The sequence below is a fragment of the Natator depressus genome, chromosome 2, assembly GCF_965152275.1.
Source record: "Natator depressus isolate rNatDep1 chromosome 2, rNatDep2.hap1, whole genome shotgun sequence".
NCBI classification, from domain to species: domain Eukaryota; kingdom Metazoa; phylum Chordata; order Testudines; family Cheloniidae; genus Natator; species Natator depressus.
In genome coordinates, this window is record NC_134235.1 from 88924329 (window position 1) to 88938891 (window position 14563).

Sequence of the window (14563 nt, forward strand, 5' to 3'; positions counted from 1 at the left end):
AGGTTTCTACTCCCACACTCAAAATGAAATTAAATCCAAAAAGCTGCAAAGCACATCAGTACAACAGTAAGGTTGAAAGTTTCAAACAAACAAGTTTGGAAGCTCAAAAATTAAGTTACAACAATCTTAATTCTACCACATTACAGAAAACATATAAAGCCACCTATTTAAACTGTATAAGCAATCATCCAATACACAACATACACACAACCCAGCCATATTAACATCGCAATAGGAACTATAAAAAACACACCAGAAAGCTGAAATCCAGTCAATTAAAAGTAATGCCTGGCCTTGAATCCCAATATGTGTTTTTCCAATCATTTCCCTTAAAAAACCTCTTCTGTTGTCGTCGTGTAAGAACCCCACACAAATAAGGGGAAAATAACTGACTATACCGAGGAAACATTGAAATTGGCTAAACCCAAAGTGATGTCAAATACACCAGGTAAAAAAACCTCAAAGACTAGCAGACAGGCTCAGGCAGATATCACAAACTATTTTTAATGTTTTTAAAATGGACTAGATTTCAAATGGATGGTTTCCCTTACACCTGACAGTGTCTTTTTAAAGATCAATTTAAACTAAATAAGGGAAACTTGAAGTAGATAAGTTTGAACTATTTTAACATTTATTCCATTGCTTGGTCTCCCTCCCTAAAACAACTTATTTTAGTGTATTTGAAGCCACTATAAAAAGGAAAGGTGGAGAGGGGAAATTCCTTGTATTTGAACAATGTCTGCACATTTAATCTAGCCGAATGTTAGGCTTTCATTTTACAGAAGCCCAAGAGATTCTTCTCTTGGTCTGGTGCAATAAAACTTTCAGAATGCTTTTCTGAAACGAGGGCTCTGATTTGATTCAGTGTAACAGCCAAGTGCCCCTTTCAACTGAATTAAGACTGTCTTATTGGTAGCTTGGCAGGATTCAATTTAAATCAGTAGATGTTGGTAGTGTCAGTTTCAGCGACACTGAAATAGATGAAAAAAATCCATCAGTAACTGTCAGCGCAAGTGCAGCCTCCCGCATACCTTATGCAGGTGTCTCAGTCATGCAGGGAGCCTCCTGCAGCACCATGGTCAGCACTGCCCTAACCCCAACCCTAGTCTTCCTGTAACTTCAAGTTTTTTTTTCTTAAAAGTAGAAATAGATACCAATTGTCAAACTTACAAAACAGTAAGAGTTAAATTCTGCCAAGCCTATTTATTAGTTACCTTTGTTAGTATGTTTCAGAGCCCTGGTCTACACTACGAGTTTAGGTTGAATTTAGCAGCGTTAGGTCGATTTAATCCTGGTCAGAGCCCCTTACATGCTGCTTCTATGATGAGCTGCATGCAATTCTAGGGGGGGGCCCCTACCACTACCCCACCACTGTCCGTGGACACCTGCAAGGGGGCAATCTCACGCAACAGGGATGAGGAAGATGAGGAGGTGAAGGTGGTTGAGGATAGTGCACAGCAGGCAAGCGGAGAATCCCTTCTCCCCAGCAGCCAAGAACTGTTCATCACCCTAGAGCCAATACCCTCCCAAGGCGGACTCCCGGACCATGAAGCCGGAGAAGGCACCTCTGGTGAGTGTACCTTTGTAAATATAATACAGGGTTTAAAAGCAAGCATGTTTAATGATTAATTTGCCTTGAAGACTTGGGATGCATTTGCGGCCAGTATAGCTATTGGAAAAGTCTGTTAACGTGTCAGGGGATGCAGCGGAAATCTTCCAGGGACATCTCCATGAAGCTCTCCTGGAGGTACTCTAAAAGCCTTTGCCATGCAGTGGGGGGAGGCCCATTCGTGCCGAGCTGTTTGTGTTTGGCTGAGAGGGATCTTCCCTGATACTTGGATCACAGCAGGCCCCACAGTAAATTTACCCACTCCCAATTGATTCCCAACTGACTGGTAGCTGTCTGGCATTGCAAGCTTCCAGAGGGCTATCGCCACTTGCTTGTGAACTGTGAGGGCTGCTCTCATCTTGGTATTCTGGTGCTTCAGGGTAGGGGAAAGCAAATCACAAAGTTCCATGAAAATGCCCTTACGTATGCGAAAGTTTTGCAGCCACTGGGAATCATCCCAGACCTGCAACACTATGCGGTCCCACTAGGCTGTGCTTGTTTCCTGGGCCCAGAATCAGCATTCCATGGTATGAACCTGCCCCATTAGCACCATGATGTCCAAATTGCCAGGGCCCGTGCTTTGAGAGAAGTCTGTGTCCATGTCCTCATCACTATTGTGATCATGCTGTCGTCACCTCCTTGCCTGCTTTTTTCAGGTTCTGCACATACTGCAGGAAAATGCGCAAGGTGTTTACAATGCTCACAACAGCAGTGGTGAGCTGAGCAGGCTGCATGCTTGCCGTGTTATGGCGTCTGCAGGAGAGCAGAGTTGCAGCGGAAGCAGTGGATGATGACGGATGCCACGAGAATAGATATTTATACAGAACGACGGGAGGACCTGTAAAGTGGATTCATGGCACCAGGAGAACAGAGTTGCAGTGGAAGCGGTGGATGACGGTTAACAATCCTACTGCACCGTCTGCTGAGAGCAGTATGGCGTCTGCACGGAAAAAAGGTGCGAAACGATTGTCTGCTGTTGCTTTCACGGAGGGAGGGGCGACTCACAACGTACCCAAAACCACCCATTACAATGTTTTTGCCCCCATCAGGCATTGGGAGCTCAACCCAGAATTCCAATGGGCAGCGGAAACTGTGGGATAGCTACCCACAGTGCAACGCTCCGAATGTTGACGCTTGCCACGGTACTACGGATGCACTCTGCCGACTTAATGCGCTTAGTGGGGACACACGCAATCGACTGTATAAAATTCCAAATAATAGACTTCTATAAATTCGACCTAATTTCGGAGTGTAGACATACCCAGAGTATTTTTGTGCAGAAGTCACGCCAATGCTGTTGCCCAATCTAGCCATCTCTCATTTTATGATTCCCCATACCTATTACTCACCATTCCTTTAGAAAGGTAATTATTGACAAAATCTTTCCAAGTGATTTCTCTGCCGGAGTTCCTGAAGAAAAAGTAATACGTAACAGTAGCCCAGAAAATAGAACTGCTCATGAAGTAAAACCGGAACTCTTTGTCATCCCATGGAAAGTCACCCTAGGACACGGAAAGAAGAAAAACAAAATAATTTTTTTTGTCTCTCTAGCACAGGAGTGTAAGGTAAAAGAACAGATGTCACTTGTGCATTTTCTGTTTGCTCCCAAAGTTAAACAAGGAGTGCATCAAGCTAAACTGAACTAAATTTGCCAAAATATAGTACTTTTTATATTCAAAAGACAAGACAATGTCATTTTCACAGCAATGCCTTTCTCAGAGGATCTTAAAAGTGCTTTATAAACAGTAATAGGATGCAGTCAATTTGGAAGCTAACCAATTAAAGAGTTTTCAGATATTGACTCCTGTCCCAAGTCCTCCTGACAACTTTTGTGGTTTTACAATCATTTCCCCCCACCCCCTTTTTTTTAAAGCCTCTCTCTTTCCATCATTGCTGTGTGCAAGACCCACACAAACAAAAGGGGAAACTGATGGACCTATACAGGAGAAAGAAGCTGTGACTATACACAAAGTGCTGTCAGACAGAATAAAGAAACCGAAAAGAGAAATATTATTTCTACCCTGAATTATTGCAATCCTTGGTGTTACAATTAATGATGTCAAAAAATTCCAGAAAAGCTATGTTTATGGCAACTGGATTTCTAGGGCCAAAATGACTCATGTTACTGACATTCATTGAATGTACCAAACTTAATGAAAACTATTATCAATTTGGTCTATAGATCCTTACAGTGCCTCTAAAAAAAAAAAACCACCACAAAATAGTATCAGTCTCCCCTGACAATAAGAAGTTTTTAAAGCCAACGATATACCCTCAAAGCTTCACTATAAATACACTAAGCACTTCTTCCATAGAGTCAAAATCATATTCTTTCATTGGTTCACCACAAATTCTTTATACAAGGTAAGCCGGTGTCACAAAACATATTTTAGAGTGAAGACCTTCTGTAATCTGGCCCACCATCCAGTGTCTTCTTTCTTGCCACCTCTTTTTCCACCACCTCCTCCTCCTCCTCCTCCACTGTTACTCCCAGGAGGTCGCTGGGCATTAGTCTGCTTTGCTTCTACAAAAAGACACACATTAACAACATTTTAAAGTCCTACAGAAATCTCAGACTAACACAAGGATCTTCTGTTTATACTATAATTAAATAAAAGCTTTGCTGAAGAACAAAACTAACCCGAAATGCACAATAGTTTACAAATGCAAAGCATCTCAGAAATCAATTAGAAAATATGATCTGTGTAAGAATAACATTTTTCTCTTTGTTTTCCCCCTCAAACAGTCATGTAGTCCACTCCTTAATCAACAGATGGCCACATCACATGACCATGATCAAAGCAGAGTACCGCTATATGTATTCCACTAATCTTGGAAGTTAAGAACTAAATATGCCATTCCCTAGATTTGGTCCCTCCAGAACATGAAGGAGGTGTACTGGCTGGGCAATGTGTGGAAGATTATACTAACTCTGTCCCCATTTTGCAAAAAAATGGAGGACTTGTCCAGGGCTGTCAATCTGGTACCCATTACCAGCATTAAGTATCATCCGACTAAAACTCCCTTGGATATCTAGGCCTATAGATCATTGCTTACTTCTTTCAATGTTCAGGAAGTGTTTACAACAGAATCTGGAGTCTGGTTTGACATCCTAGTTGCAAACGAATACAGAGATAAGAGTTCATGATCTCTGAACTGTGCCTTTGTGACTGCTGGTCATCCTCCTCACAACAGGCTCTGCAGGATTACTGCCAATCTTCTTGTAATCAGACCCTTAATACATCTAATACCAAATGGTTGCTATGGCCAATGGTTGCTATGGCCATCTCCAGACCTACACATACACCTGACTCTATGGGACTGACACTGCCAGCCTCTTCTTCAAGCTATACCCTTCACAGAGCTACTGCTTGGGGCCCGGCCCTTTGAACAGTGATTCTGTGGTTGCTTCCTGCACAAGGAGCAGATGTTTTAACTTGCTCTGGGAAAGGCTCAGAGATCTACATATGTACATCACGTGATTATGTCCATTAAATGGGCACTGAACATGCATCCTAGAATACCAGGCTGGGAGGGGCATAAGGGGAAGCAAAAAATGACTCCAAAGCCTACATGCCATATGGAACTGAAAAGCTTTTAATGCAGTCTGCAGTTCAGAGTCAACGTGGAGCACGGTTTCTACAAACATCTAATATGATAATATCAGTCAGACAGTAATAGAATTAATATGTATCCTAAAGCAAAGCTTGAATTGGGAACAGCCTATTAGTACCTTTTGTTTCTCCAGCTGATCCTTTGGATTCATTAGTTTTCTTCCCATTAGGAAAATACTTTTCAAATCCTATTAAGAGAACACATTAAAAGAGCTGATATATTTCTAGCTACTAGTACTTTTATTAAGATTAGTGAGGGTACCCAAATATAATAAGCATAAGAATTATGTACTTATCACCCTGCATCATATAAGTTATTAGCATCAGATCAGTGGTGACTCTTTCCACAAGACTGAAGAACTCATAATATTCAGCAGAAAAGATCTGGTTTATTTAGATTGAAGATATTTACTTGTAAAAGAAAAATAAGTAGTTTTTATGCTCTTATTAAATTAATATTGAGCCAAAGTCTAATTGCCCTTCAAGTCAAGGAAATAAAGGGTTTTTAATAAGGTACTGAAAAAAAGAAACACCTAGAAAACGAGTTGGACAAGAATCTTGCCTTTTAACTACCAACCCTTTTTCATTACTAACCCTCTAAGTAGTGGATGGGGGAAAAATTGAGGGATCTAGTGAAAAAACTAGCCAAAGATTCACCCACAACATGAACATGTCCTTCTTCCTATCTATCAAGCACCACTTATGTATATAAGCAATATTTAAATAACTGCACTATCAATGTCTAAATTAGATTATACATACCATTTATTTGACAAATCTTTGTGTATAAAGATCCCAACTCATACAGGTAGAAAAATAAGCATTTATAGCACTATTTTATTAACAATTCATCAGAACTTTCTAGTCCATACACAAAGTTATAAACCAGGGATACACAAATTCTGCTTAACGGAGCGATGAGCTGGCCACTTGTCAGGAACCTGAAGACCAGTTTAAATTGCGTAAGATGGAGCAAACTGCAGTTACTCATCTTTAACAGGAGGTGCAGTCTGCTGATTCTAGCATGCAATGCTCCATCTTGTGATCAGTGGCCATTTAATGCTGGAACCTGTTGTCTCTGAGAACAATAGGGCCAAATGAAACATCAGAGTGATACTCATTATAGGACTCAATGAGTTGCACTTCACTCACCACTGTTAAGTTATAATTACCTTTAGGAGGCTGGGAGAAGAGTCTTCTGTAAGCAGCAATTACACTTGCCAAGACACTACTTTTGTTAGTAGTCACTCTAGTGGTAACTTGTTCATGGAGCTGAAAGATAAAGTACAAACACTATTAGATAACAAGAAAGTGTTACAGATGTCTTCAATCAATCTCTTTAAAAATTGTTAGATGACACCAGTCATCAGATATAGCTTAGATAATTTTTTCACTTCAAGGTCCAAGAGACACAGACAAGGTTTTCATCTCAAGGCCAAAAGACCAAAAACATTAAGACATTTGATCACGGCCTTGGATAAGCCAAGAGACTACACTTTACATAGTATGTCAGAAGATTCTTTCTTCCACCCTAATACAGTAAGAATCAGGGTGGATTTGATTTAAATCATGATTTAGATCACTAGTCATGAAGACTCGATTTAATCATGGATTTCTACATAAAAGTGCGTTCTTGTTGGTTGTTGTAACCTTAATACATATTCTTCACAACTCAGAGATAGATGGGTCTCTTTTACGGCCTACTGATATTATAGGTTTTCCCTTCTAGATAGAGAATGTTATGGTAGATCTCAAATCAATGAAGGAAAGACCTCAAGACTTCTGGAATATGCTGCTCAAACAGTTTCACTTTTGTTTCTACTGCCTGTCCCTCCCTTCTCACATTTATCTCCAGACTTCTTCTTCTTGTCAGATCTATTCTGCCACCAACAATAATTTATTCATTGAACTTTTTGAAACTTTGCACTTTTAGAGAGAGGTAAGGGACTGACTCTGTGTACACAAATTCGCAGAGGGACAATAGGGTTTAGGTCTGTTATTTCTCACCTCTACCTATTATTTATTTAAAACATTTTTGCTGTTAACAAGCATGTTATCGCTGGAGAGACAAATCCACAGTCCGAGAACTGCAAAACTAAGCATCTCTGATGGTAGACTGAGCACTGAGTCCCATTAGGTAGATAGAAAGATTAACCTAAATAATCTATACAGAAGTCACTGGAACCCCATAAGATTGGGTCCCTAATCCATGAACTATTGAAACGCATTTACAAAACTTTTCTTAAACATTACATGAATATATTGTCATACTACAGAATTAAAATTTATAATTCCTATTCTATGATGAGATATCTTTGAGTTATAATGTATCTTAATTAAAACTATCTTTAAATCTGATTTTTTTGATAAAATGCTTTTTGAGGGAAAAAACCTATTTAAATATAAAAAAAATCTGATTTTTTTTTTAAAGTCATTGATTTTTATCCACCCTGGTAAGAACAGCTGTGGATACGAGCAGAGAAAGAAAAAAATATTAGGAGGAAAAAGGTAGAAATTAATCACATGGTTTTCTGGAATAGGTAAGTCTTTGTTACCTTTGTTGTACAAATCTATAATTTTGCCAGCAATAGTGGAGATTGGGCAACAAGATGAAATGCACAAAAAAATTTCTTATAAATAATTACATATGGTACACAGTGCAGATATTTAGCTTTACACTTTTATTTCTCATACAGTCTCAGACATAGGATAATTTAAAGTATATTACTAAATGTATTTTTCACATCATCTGCTAATGTGTACTTGAAGTGTAGCACTGAGCATGGTTGGGCAGGTGAGATCCTCACAGGTATGGCATGAGTTTCTATGAAAAAAAAAAATCCAGATTCTTTCTGTACAGGAAGGATCTGCTCAGAGCTCCAAGAGGCATATTATACAGCGCTTACACAGAGCTGAAAAACCCATTTGAGAGATCTTAAAGCAGATCTAAAGCTTTTATATACATGAGGATCTATTTACAACAGACTCACAAGAAGTTCATATTATTCTAATTGAAGTACCTTCCAGGTTTGCAGGGTTCTAGATTTTAGAGTTCGGTAGAAAGGATGCATTTTAAACCATTTTAATTGTTAAGATGTAATTTATTTTAAGTTAAAACTTAATGTTACCTGAATAATGATCCTTAAAACTTTTAGAATATACTGAATAAAGTGTAGCATAATCTTATGGTAAGGTGGAGTTCCCTTTTTCTTCCAAAGAGAGACTATAAATTCTGAATATGATCCAAATTTACCTACTTCCTGGAGGTAAATTTTTTAGTTATTTAAGCTAAGTAAAGCTTTCTCCTAAGAATAGCTGCTCGGAGGCTTTCCCCCTGATGGAGACCATTATGCCCTAAATTCCCTCTAAGCTGCAAGACCACGCAGCAAGCTATCAAGGGCCACGCAGGCATGCAGCCACATGGGCCTGGAGAGGAGAGAGGTGGGGGTAGGCAGGGAGCAAGCTGGGGTGTGCAGGGCTGCCGTGGCAGGGAGATGCTCCTCTCTCCCTGCGCCAGCCCCGCAGCTGCTGCGGCGAGAGAAGGCTTGGGGGTATCCTCTCTCCCACCACAGCCCTGGGGCAGCCTGCACTCCAAACCCCTCATCCCTAGCCCCACCCCAGAGCCCTCACCCTCTGCACCCCAACCGTCTGCCCCAGCTCTGAGCCCCCTCCCACACTCTGAAACCCTCGGCACCACCTCTGCCAAACATCACCTCCATATTGGTACATATAACAAAACTCATTCTGCACATGGATATAAAAAAAATAGAGGGAACATTGCCCTGCCACTACTTCCCTCTACCTCAAAGGGACACTCAACCCTTTCATGCTCCTGGAGGGAACTGCTAAAAGTGAACTAGCCTGACAGTGGGTGACTCAACAGAAATAACTCTGCATCAGGTCTAGCATCTGACATCACTGTGAACCAGAACGAGGGCTTTGCATATCTATGCAAGGTCCTATTATCTTCACTCTGTTGCACTTATGAAGGAAAACTCAATGTTATTAACATTTAGCAATTATGTTATGCTCAAAATATTCTGGTTGCAAAACAGACTTTCTATCCAAAGGGTGAATCTAATATCAAAGATGGAAAAAAGAAATTGATATGCTGCTTCACAGAATTCCATCACGCCACCATAAATTGCATTTATAATATTGTCCTTTGAAAGCTGTTGCCAATCTTGGGATTTTTTTTTAAAAAAAGGTTTTAATTAAAGACTTTTGAACAAAGTTTGATCCATTCCCACTTTTGGAATTAGGGCATTCATTCATATGAATTCCCCCATCTCCTTGTTATTCACTTCTGATATAGAGACTGGCAGGTAAAGAATTCTCAGTCTGTTGATGTCCTCCCTTCCATCTTTATTTTGTATTGTCATACTTAGGGCCCAATGAAATCTGTTTTATTATTGTGGATTTTCAGATTTAGTTTTTTTCCATTAAAAAAAATTAATTCCATCTCCTCTGGCCCTGAGGCTGCCGTGAGGAGATGTCTTTATTGTTTTGTATAGCGCTGGATTTTTTTTTAAGCACTGGATTCCATGTTATTGTTTTGATTCCGTCCACGTTCTGGTTAACACAGATTTCATAAAAAACAGTGAGGAGTCCTTGTGGCACTTTAGAGACTAACAAATTTATTTGGGCATAAGCTTTTGTGGGCTATAACCCACTTCCTCAGATGCATGGAGTGAAAAATACAGTAGGCAACTATAAATATACAGCACATGAAAAGACGGGAGCTGCCTTAACAAGTGGCGGCGGCGGCGGGGGGGGGGGGGGGTCAGTGCTAATGAGGCCAATTCAATCAGGGTGGATGTGGCCCATTCCCAACCGTTGACAAGAAGGTATGAGTATCAACAGAGGGAAAATTACTTTTTGTAGTGACCCAGCCACCCCCAGTCTTTAATTCAGGCCTAATTTGATGGTGTCGAGTTTGCAAATTAATTCCAGTTCCTCGCTGAAGTCTGTTTTTGAAGTTTTTTATTGAAGAACGGCCACTTTTAAGTCTGTTATTGAGTGTCCAGTGCTCTCCTACTGGTTTTTGAATGTTACAATTCTTGATGTCCAATTTGTGTCCATTTATTCTTTTGCGTAGAGACAATAATCTACATGCATCTCAAGGACAAGGAAGTGATAAAAGAAGCAGCAGTGAAACTCAGAAGAAAACTATGTCTGACAATTTTGGCTCACCTTCTCTTCTATGTTACCTCTCTTCCTGAAACACCAAAAATTAAGGAAGGTCTGCTGGGGAGACTATTTATTTTATTCATGATCCAAATTCAGAGTAACTGAACAAAAGGCAAGAATATTCAGCAACTTTTGCTCCATCTAATCACGGAAAACAATTGTGTTCATATAGTTTAAGACTGTTTATGGGTAAACCAGGTTATAACCAGCATGAATAGGGGTTAAACTGTGTTATGACTTGGTTGATTAGGAATATGCCATAGCATGGCGACAGACCAGAGCAGAAAAGCTAGTACGCTGCTGTATTTATCTCTGCAGACTACAAACTGTGTTGCTAAAATGTCTCCAATAGTGCCTCAGGTAAGACGCACATAAGGAAGAGTTACAAAATATATTTTATAAAGAAGGAAGTAAAAGTCACCTACATTGAATCACTAGACAGTCTTGATTGTACCCATGTTTATACTGACTATAGACCTGTGCCAAAATTAATTATTTTAAAAATGAATTCAGTTCCCTTCTCCCCCACCTGAGTACTTTCAACAGTTATTAGAATTCCTATGTGAACTTATCTGCATAATCTAAAAGCCCAGGCTACTTCATCAAGGAATATTACAGTCAAGATGTTACACATTCAAGCTAATAACTACGGTATAATAAATGTCACGGAAATTCAGTTTAGCACATGTTGCTATTTTTAGGGAAACTATTCTTAGGTTAGCTGGAAATGGAATGCCAGAGTGACCTAAAATGATATGATCCTTTCAGGTGTTTCAAAGGGGGAAAGAAGAAAGAGCAAATGAAGCATACTTTGCCTTCATGCTGTCTAAACATTTAGGCCATTTCATGAACCATACAGGGGGACCCTGCCCAGCCTATCAATCCTGGGGATAAAACAGTTGCCATGACAAAGGAATTTGAAAATAAATAAATAAAAACACGCAAGTAAATATTCTTTATTGCTCCAAGGAACCTTCATCTTAGGGAAAGATAATGATACCCAACGAGCATTTTTTAACAATATTGCTAAAACACTCACAGATATAAAATAGTCCACAATGGAGAGGTGAAGAGAGCATACAGGTCAGGCTTATACCTGACTTACATTAAGGCTGTGATGCAACTCTACTCACTATTTAACAGTGTCAGACAAATACAAGACCTGTAGCACTGAATAAATGCTGCCTCATGCTCTCTCTCCTTCAGAATCTTGTGCTGCAAAACAAAATGGCAGCATTGCTGGGTATTTAAAAAGACATGCACCAGAACTTTTCACCATACAAAAAAGAAAAGATAAAAAGTCACTAAATCCTCAATTCTAATCCACAGAAAGTTACCAAGAACACAAAAGAAGCACAGAAAATCACCATTTTCAATTACATCAACAGAAAATGAATCTTTTCCCAAAAATCAAGAGATTATCAATAAATAAAAAGAACACTAGTTCTCAACTAGTTCTCAACTAGTTCTCAACATTTATTGCATGGAAAAAACTTCAAAAATGTTTTTAAAATGTCCGAAACTGGTGGTTCCCAACCAGGGGAACATGCACCCCTGGGGGTACACAGTGGTCTTCCAAGGGATACATCAACTCATCTAGATACTGTATAGTTTTTACAACAGACTACGTAAAAAGCACGAGTGAAGTCAGCACAAACTAAAATTTCATACGACTTGTTTATACTGCTCTATATGCTATACACTAAAATTGAAGTATAAATATTTATATTCCAATTGATTTATTTTATAATTATATGGTAGAAATTAGAAAGCAAGCAATTTTTCAGTCAGAGTGTTCTGTGAAACTTTGGTATTTTTATGTCTGATTTTGTAAGCAACTAGTTTTTAAGTGAAGTGAAACTTGGGGGTATGCAAGACAAATCAGACTCCGGAAAGGGGTACAGTAGTCTGGAAAGGTTAAGAGCCACTGTTTTAAACTGAACAATGTAAATTGGACCCAGCTGACATCCTTTTAATTATCTGACAACCATCAGCTACTGCATAAGAGTGTTTAGGAAAAAAAAGTAGAAGCTTTCTAATAAAGACTAATCCTTTGAAAATGCAGTACTGTATAACTAAATTACATAAAGGCAGGCACAGCAGACCAGAGTAGCTTACATAAAGGTAGGCACAGCCCATTGTTACATATGGTTATCTCCACAGTTTACTTCAGTTTCTTGTAAATTATGCTTTCCACTGAAGATACTCTAATTAAGATATTACATTTCTAATGTTCATCATCATGTATATTCTACCTCCTTAATATAATTCTTAAAAGGAAAACACACAATTTTGAGTAAGACTATACCCAATAATAATAGTAGGTATTCAACTTTCTTAACGATCGGTGGCATTGCCTACAATAAACCATTAAAAAAGCTGTCCTGATAAAGTTAAGGCCTCACTAAAGTCTGCACAAAGAAACTAAGAATTAAAACAAACTATGGCAAGAGATGGAAGTATAGACTAAGGCTTTCAGACCTCATGCTGAAGTATCCCAAGCATTTCATAAGTATTCATGTATCTTTGCAGCAACAGTGTGAACTATTCCCCCATCACAAATAGGAAACTGGGGAAGAGACATTAAGCGACTTGCCAAAGGTCACGTAGGACAGTGGTTCTCAACCAGGAGTACACATACCCTGGGGATACACAGAGGTCTTCCAGGGGGTACATCAACTGATCTAGATATTTGCTTAGTTTTACAACAGGCTACATAAAAAGCACTACTGAAGTCAGCACAAACTAAAATTTCACAGACAAGGACTTGCTTACACCGCTCTATATACTATACATGGAAATGTAAGTACAATATTTATATTCCAATTGATTTATTTTATAATTATATGGTAAAAATGAGAAAGTCAGCAGTTTTTCAGTTACAGTGTGCTGTGACACTTTTGTATTTTTATGTCTTAGTTTGTAAGTGAGGTGAAACTTGGGAGTATGGAAGATAAATTAGGTTTCAGAGTAGCAGCCGTGTTAGTCTGTATTCACAAAAAGAAAAGGAGTACTTGAGGCACCTTAGAGATGCTCAAATAAATTGGTTAATCTCTAAGGTGCCACAAGTACTCCTTTTCTTTTTGCAAGATAAATTAGACTCCTGAAAGGGGTACAGTAGTCTGGAAAGATTGAGAGCCAGTCTGTGGAAGAGTCAGGAACTAAATGCAGTCCCTGTCCAGTGCCATGCCACAAGATCATCCTCCCTCTCTATCCAATGGGATTACGAATAAGGCTGACCACTCAGATAGCTTTTGTGCTCCACACCATCTCCCCGAGAGCCGAACAGCCATCGGCTGACAGTGATTTTTGTGCCTTTGCCCAGATTCAAATCTGCAACCTAAAGCTTGCACCTGTGAGCTTCCAATTCCCATCACTTCCCTTTAAAGTGACCACAGGAGACTTTTTTTTTTTTTTTTTTTTTAAGAACACCTTGGCTTACGGGTGAGCTGCGAACAGCTCGCAGGGATCCAGAATCCCCTGAGCTGAGCGGAGCGTCCAGCGCCCTCCTGGCCCTGCTCTCCCCCCCACCCCCCGCCATGACCCCCCACCTTGCGTTAACATTGATGCCCTAGAGACCGACCTCCAGCTCCCGCTTGGCAGGGACACGCCGAAGGGCCGGGGCACCCCGATCCCCGGCTCCTCAAGGACAAAACCCAACAGCAAGACCCCGGGGAGGGCGCGATGCAGCCGTGGTCTGCATCGTTTCTGCCCGGGGGCGCCAGGGCCTGCGCGGCGGGCACCGAGGAATCTCGGGCGCCCTGACCGGGGGAAAGCAGCCCCCTGCGGAGCCGGGCCCCGGGCGCGGGTTAAACGCTGGCCCTGGGGAGCGCGCCCGGGCACGCTGGTCACCGGGACCGCCAGGGCGGGTCACCCCAGCTCCACTCTCAGGCCTGGGAGCGATCGTCCTCCCCCCCCGACAGCGGCTGCCCCGGCTCCCCTCCCCCGCACCGCGGTGTCACTCACCTGCGCCAGCCCCGTCCCCGAGGGGCCCCTGCCCGAGAGCAGCTGCTGCAGCGTCAGGACCCCGGGCAGGCCCCGGCGCCGGCAGGAGCCGCGCGACAGCAGCAGGCAGCGGTGCGCCATGGCCAAACGGCCGCTCCGACACTCGACTCGCCAGCCACAAACTCCACCCCCACGGCGGCGTGCA

At 40.9% G+C, this 14563-nt stretch overlaps 1 protein-coding gene across 1 annotated transcript in view; it reads right to left on the reverse strand.

Annotated features, from left to right (window-relative positions):
* Positions 1-14541, reverse strand: part of AFG3L2 (AFG3 like matrix AAA peptidase subunit 2) — a 42441-nt gene extending 27900 nt beyond the window's left edge. Inside the window, exons 1-5 of the mRNA XM_074944666.1 lie at positions 14380-14541; positions 6396-6495; positions 5343-5411; positions 4012-4133; positions 2959-3111 (exon numbers count right to left, since the gene is read on the reverse strand). Of these exons, the coding sequence (XP_074800767.1) occupies positions 2959-3111; positions 4012-4133; positions 5343-5411; positions 6396-6495; positions 14380-14499 (564 nt within the window). The 5' untranslated portion in view covers positions 14500-14541. The remainder of the gene's footprint in view (positions 1-2958; positions 3112-4011; positions 4134-5342; positions 5412-6395; positions 6496-14379) is intronic.
* Positions 14542-14563: the final 22 nt, after the last annotated feature.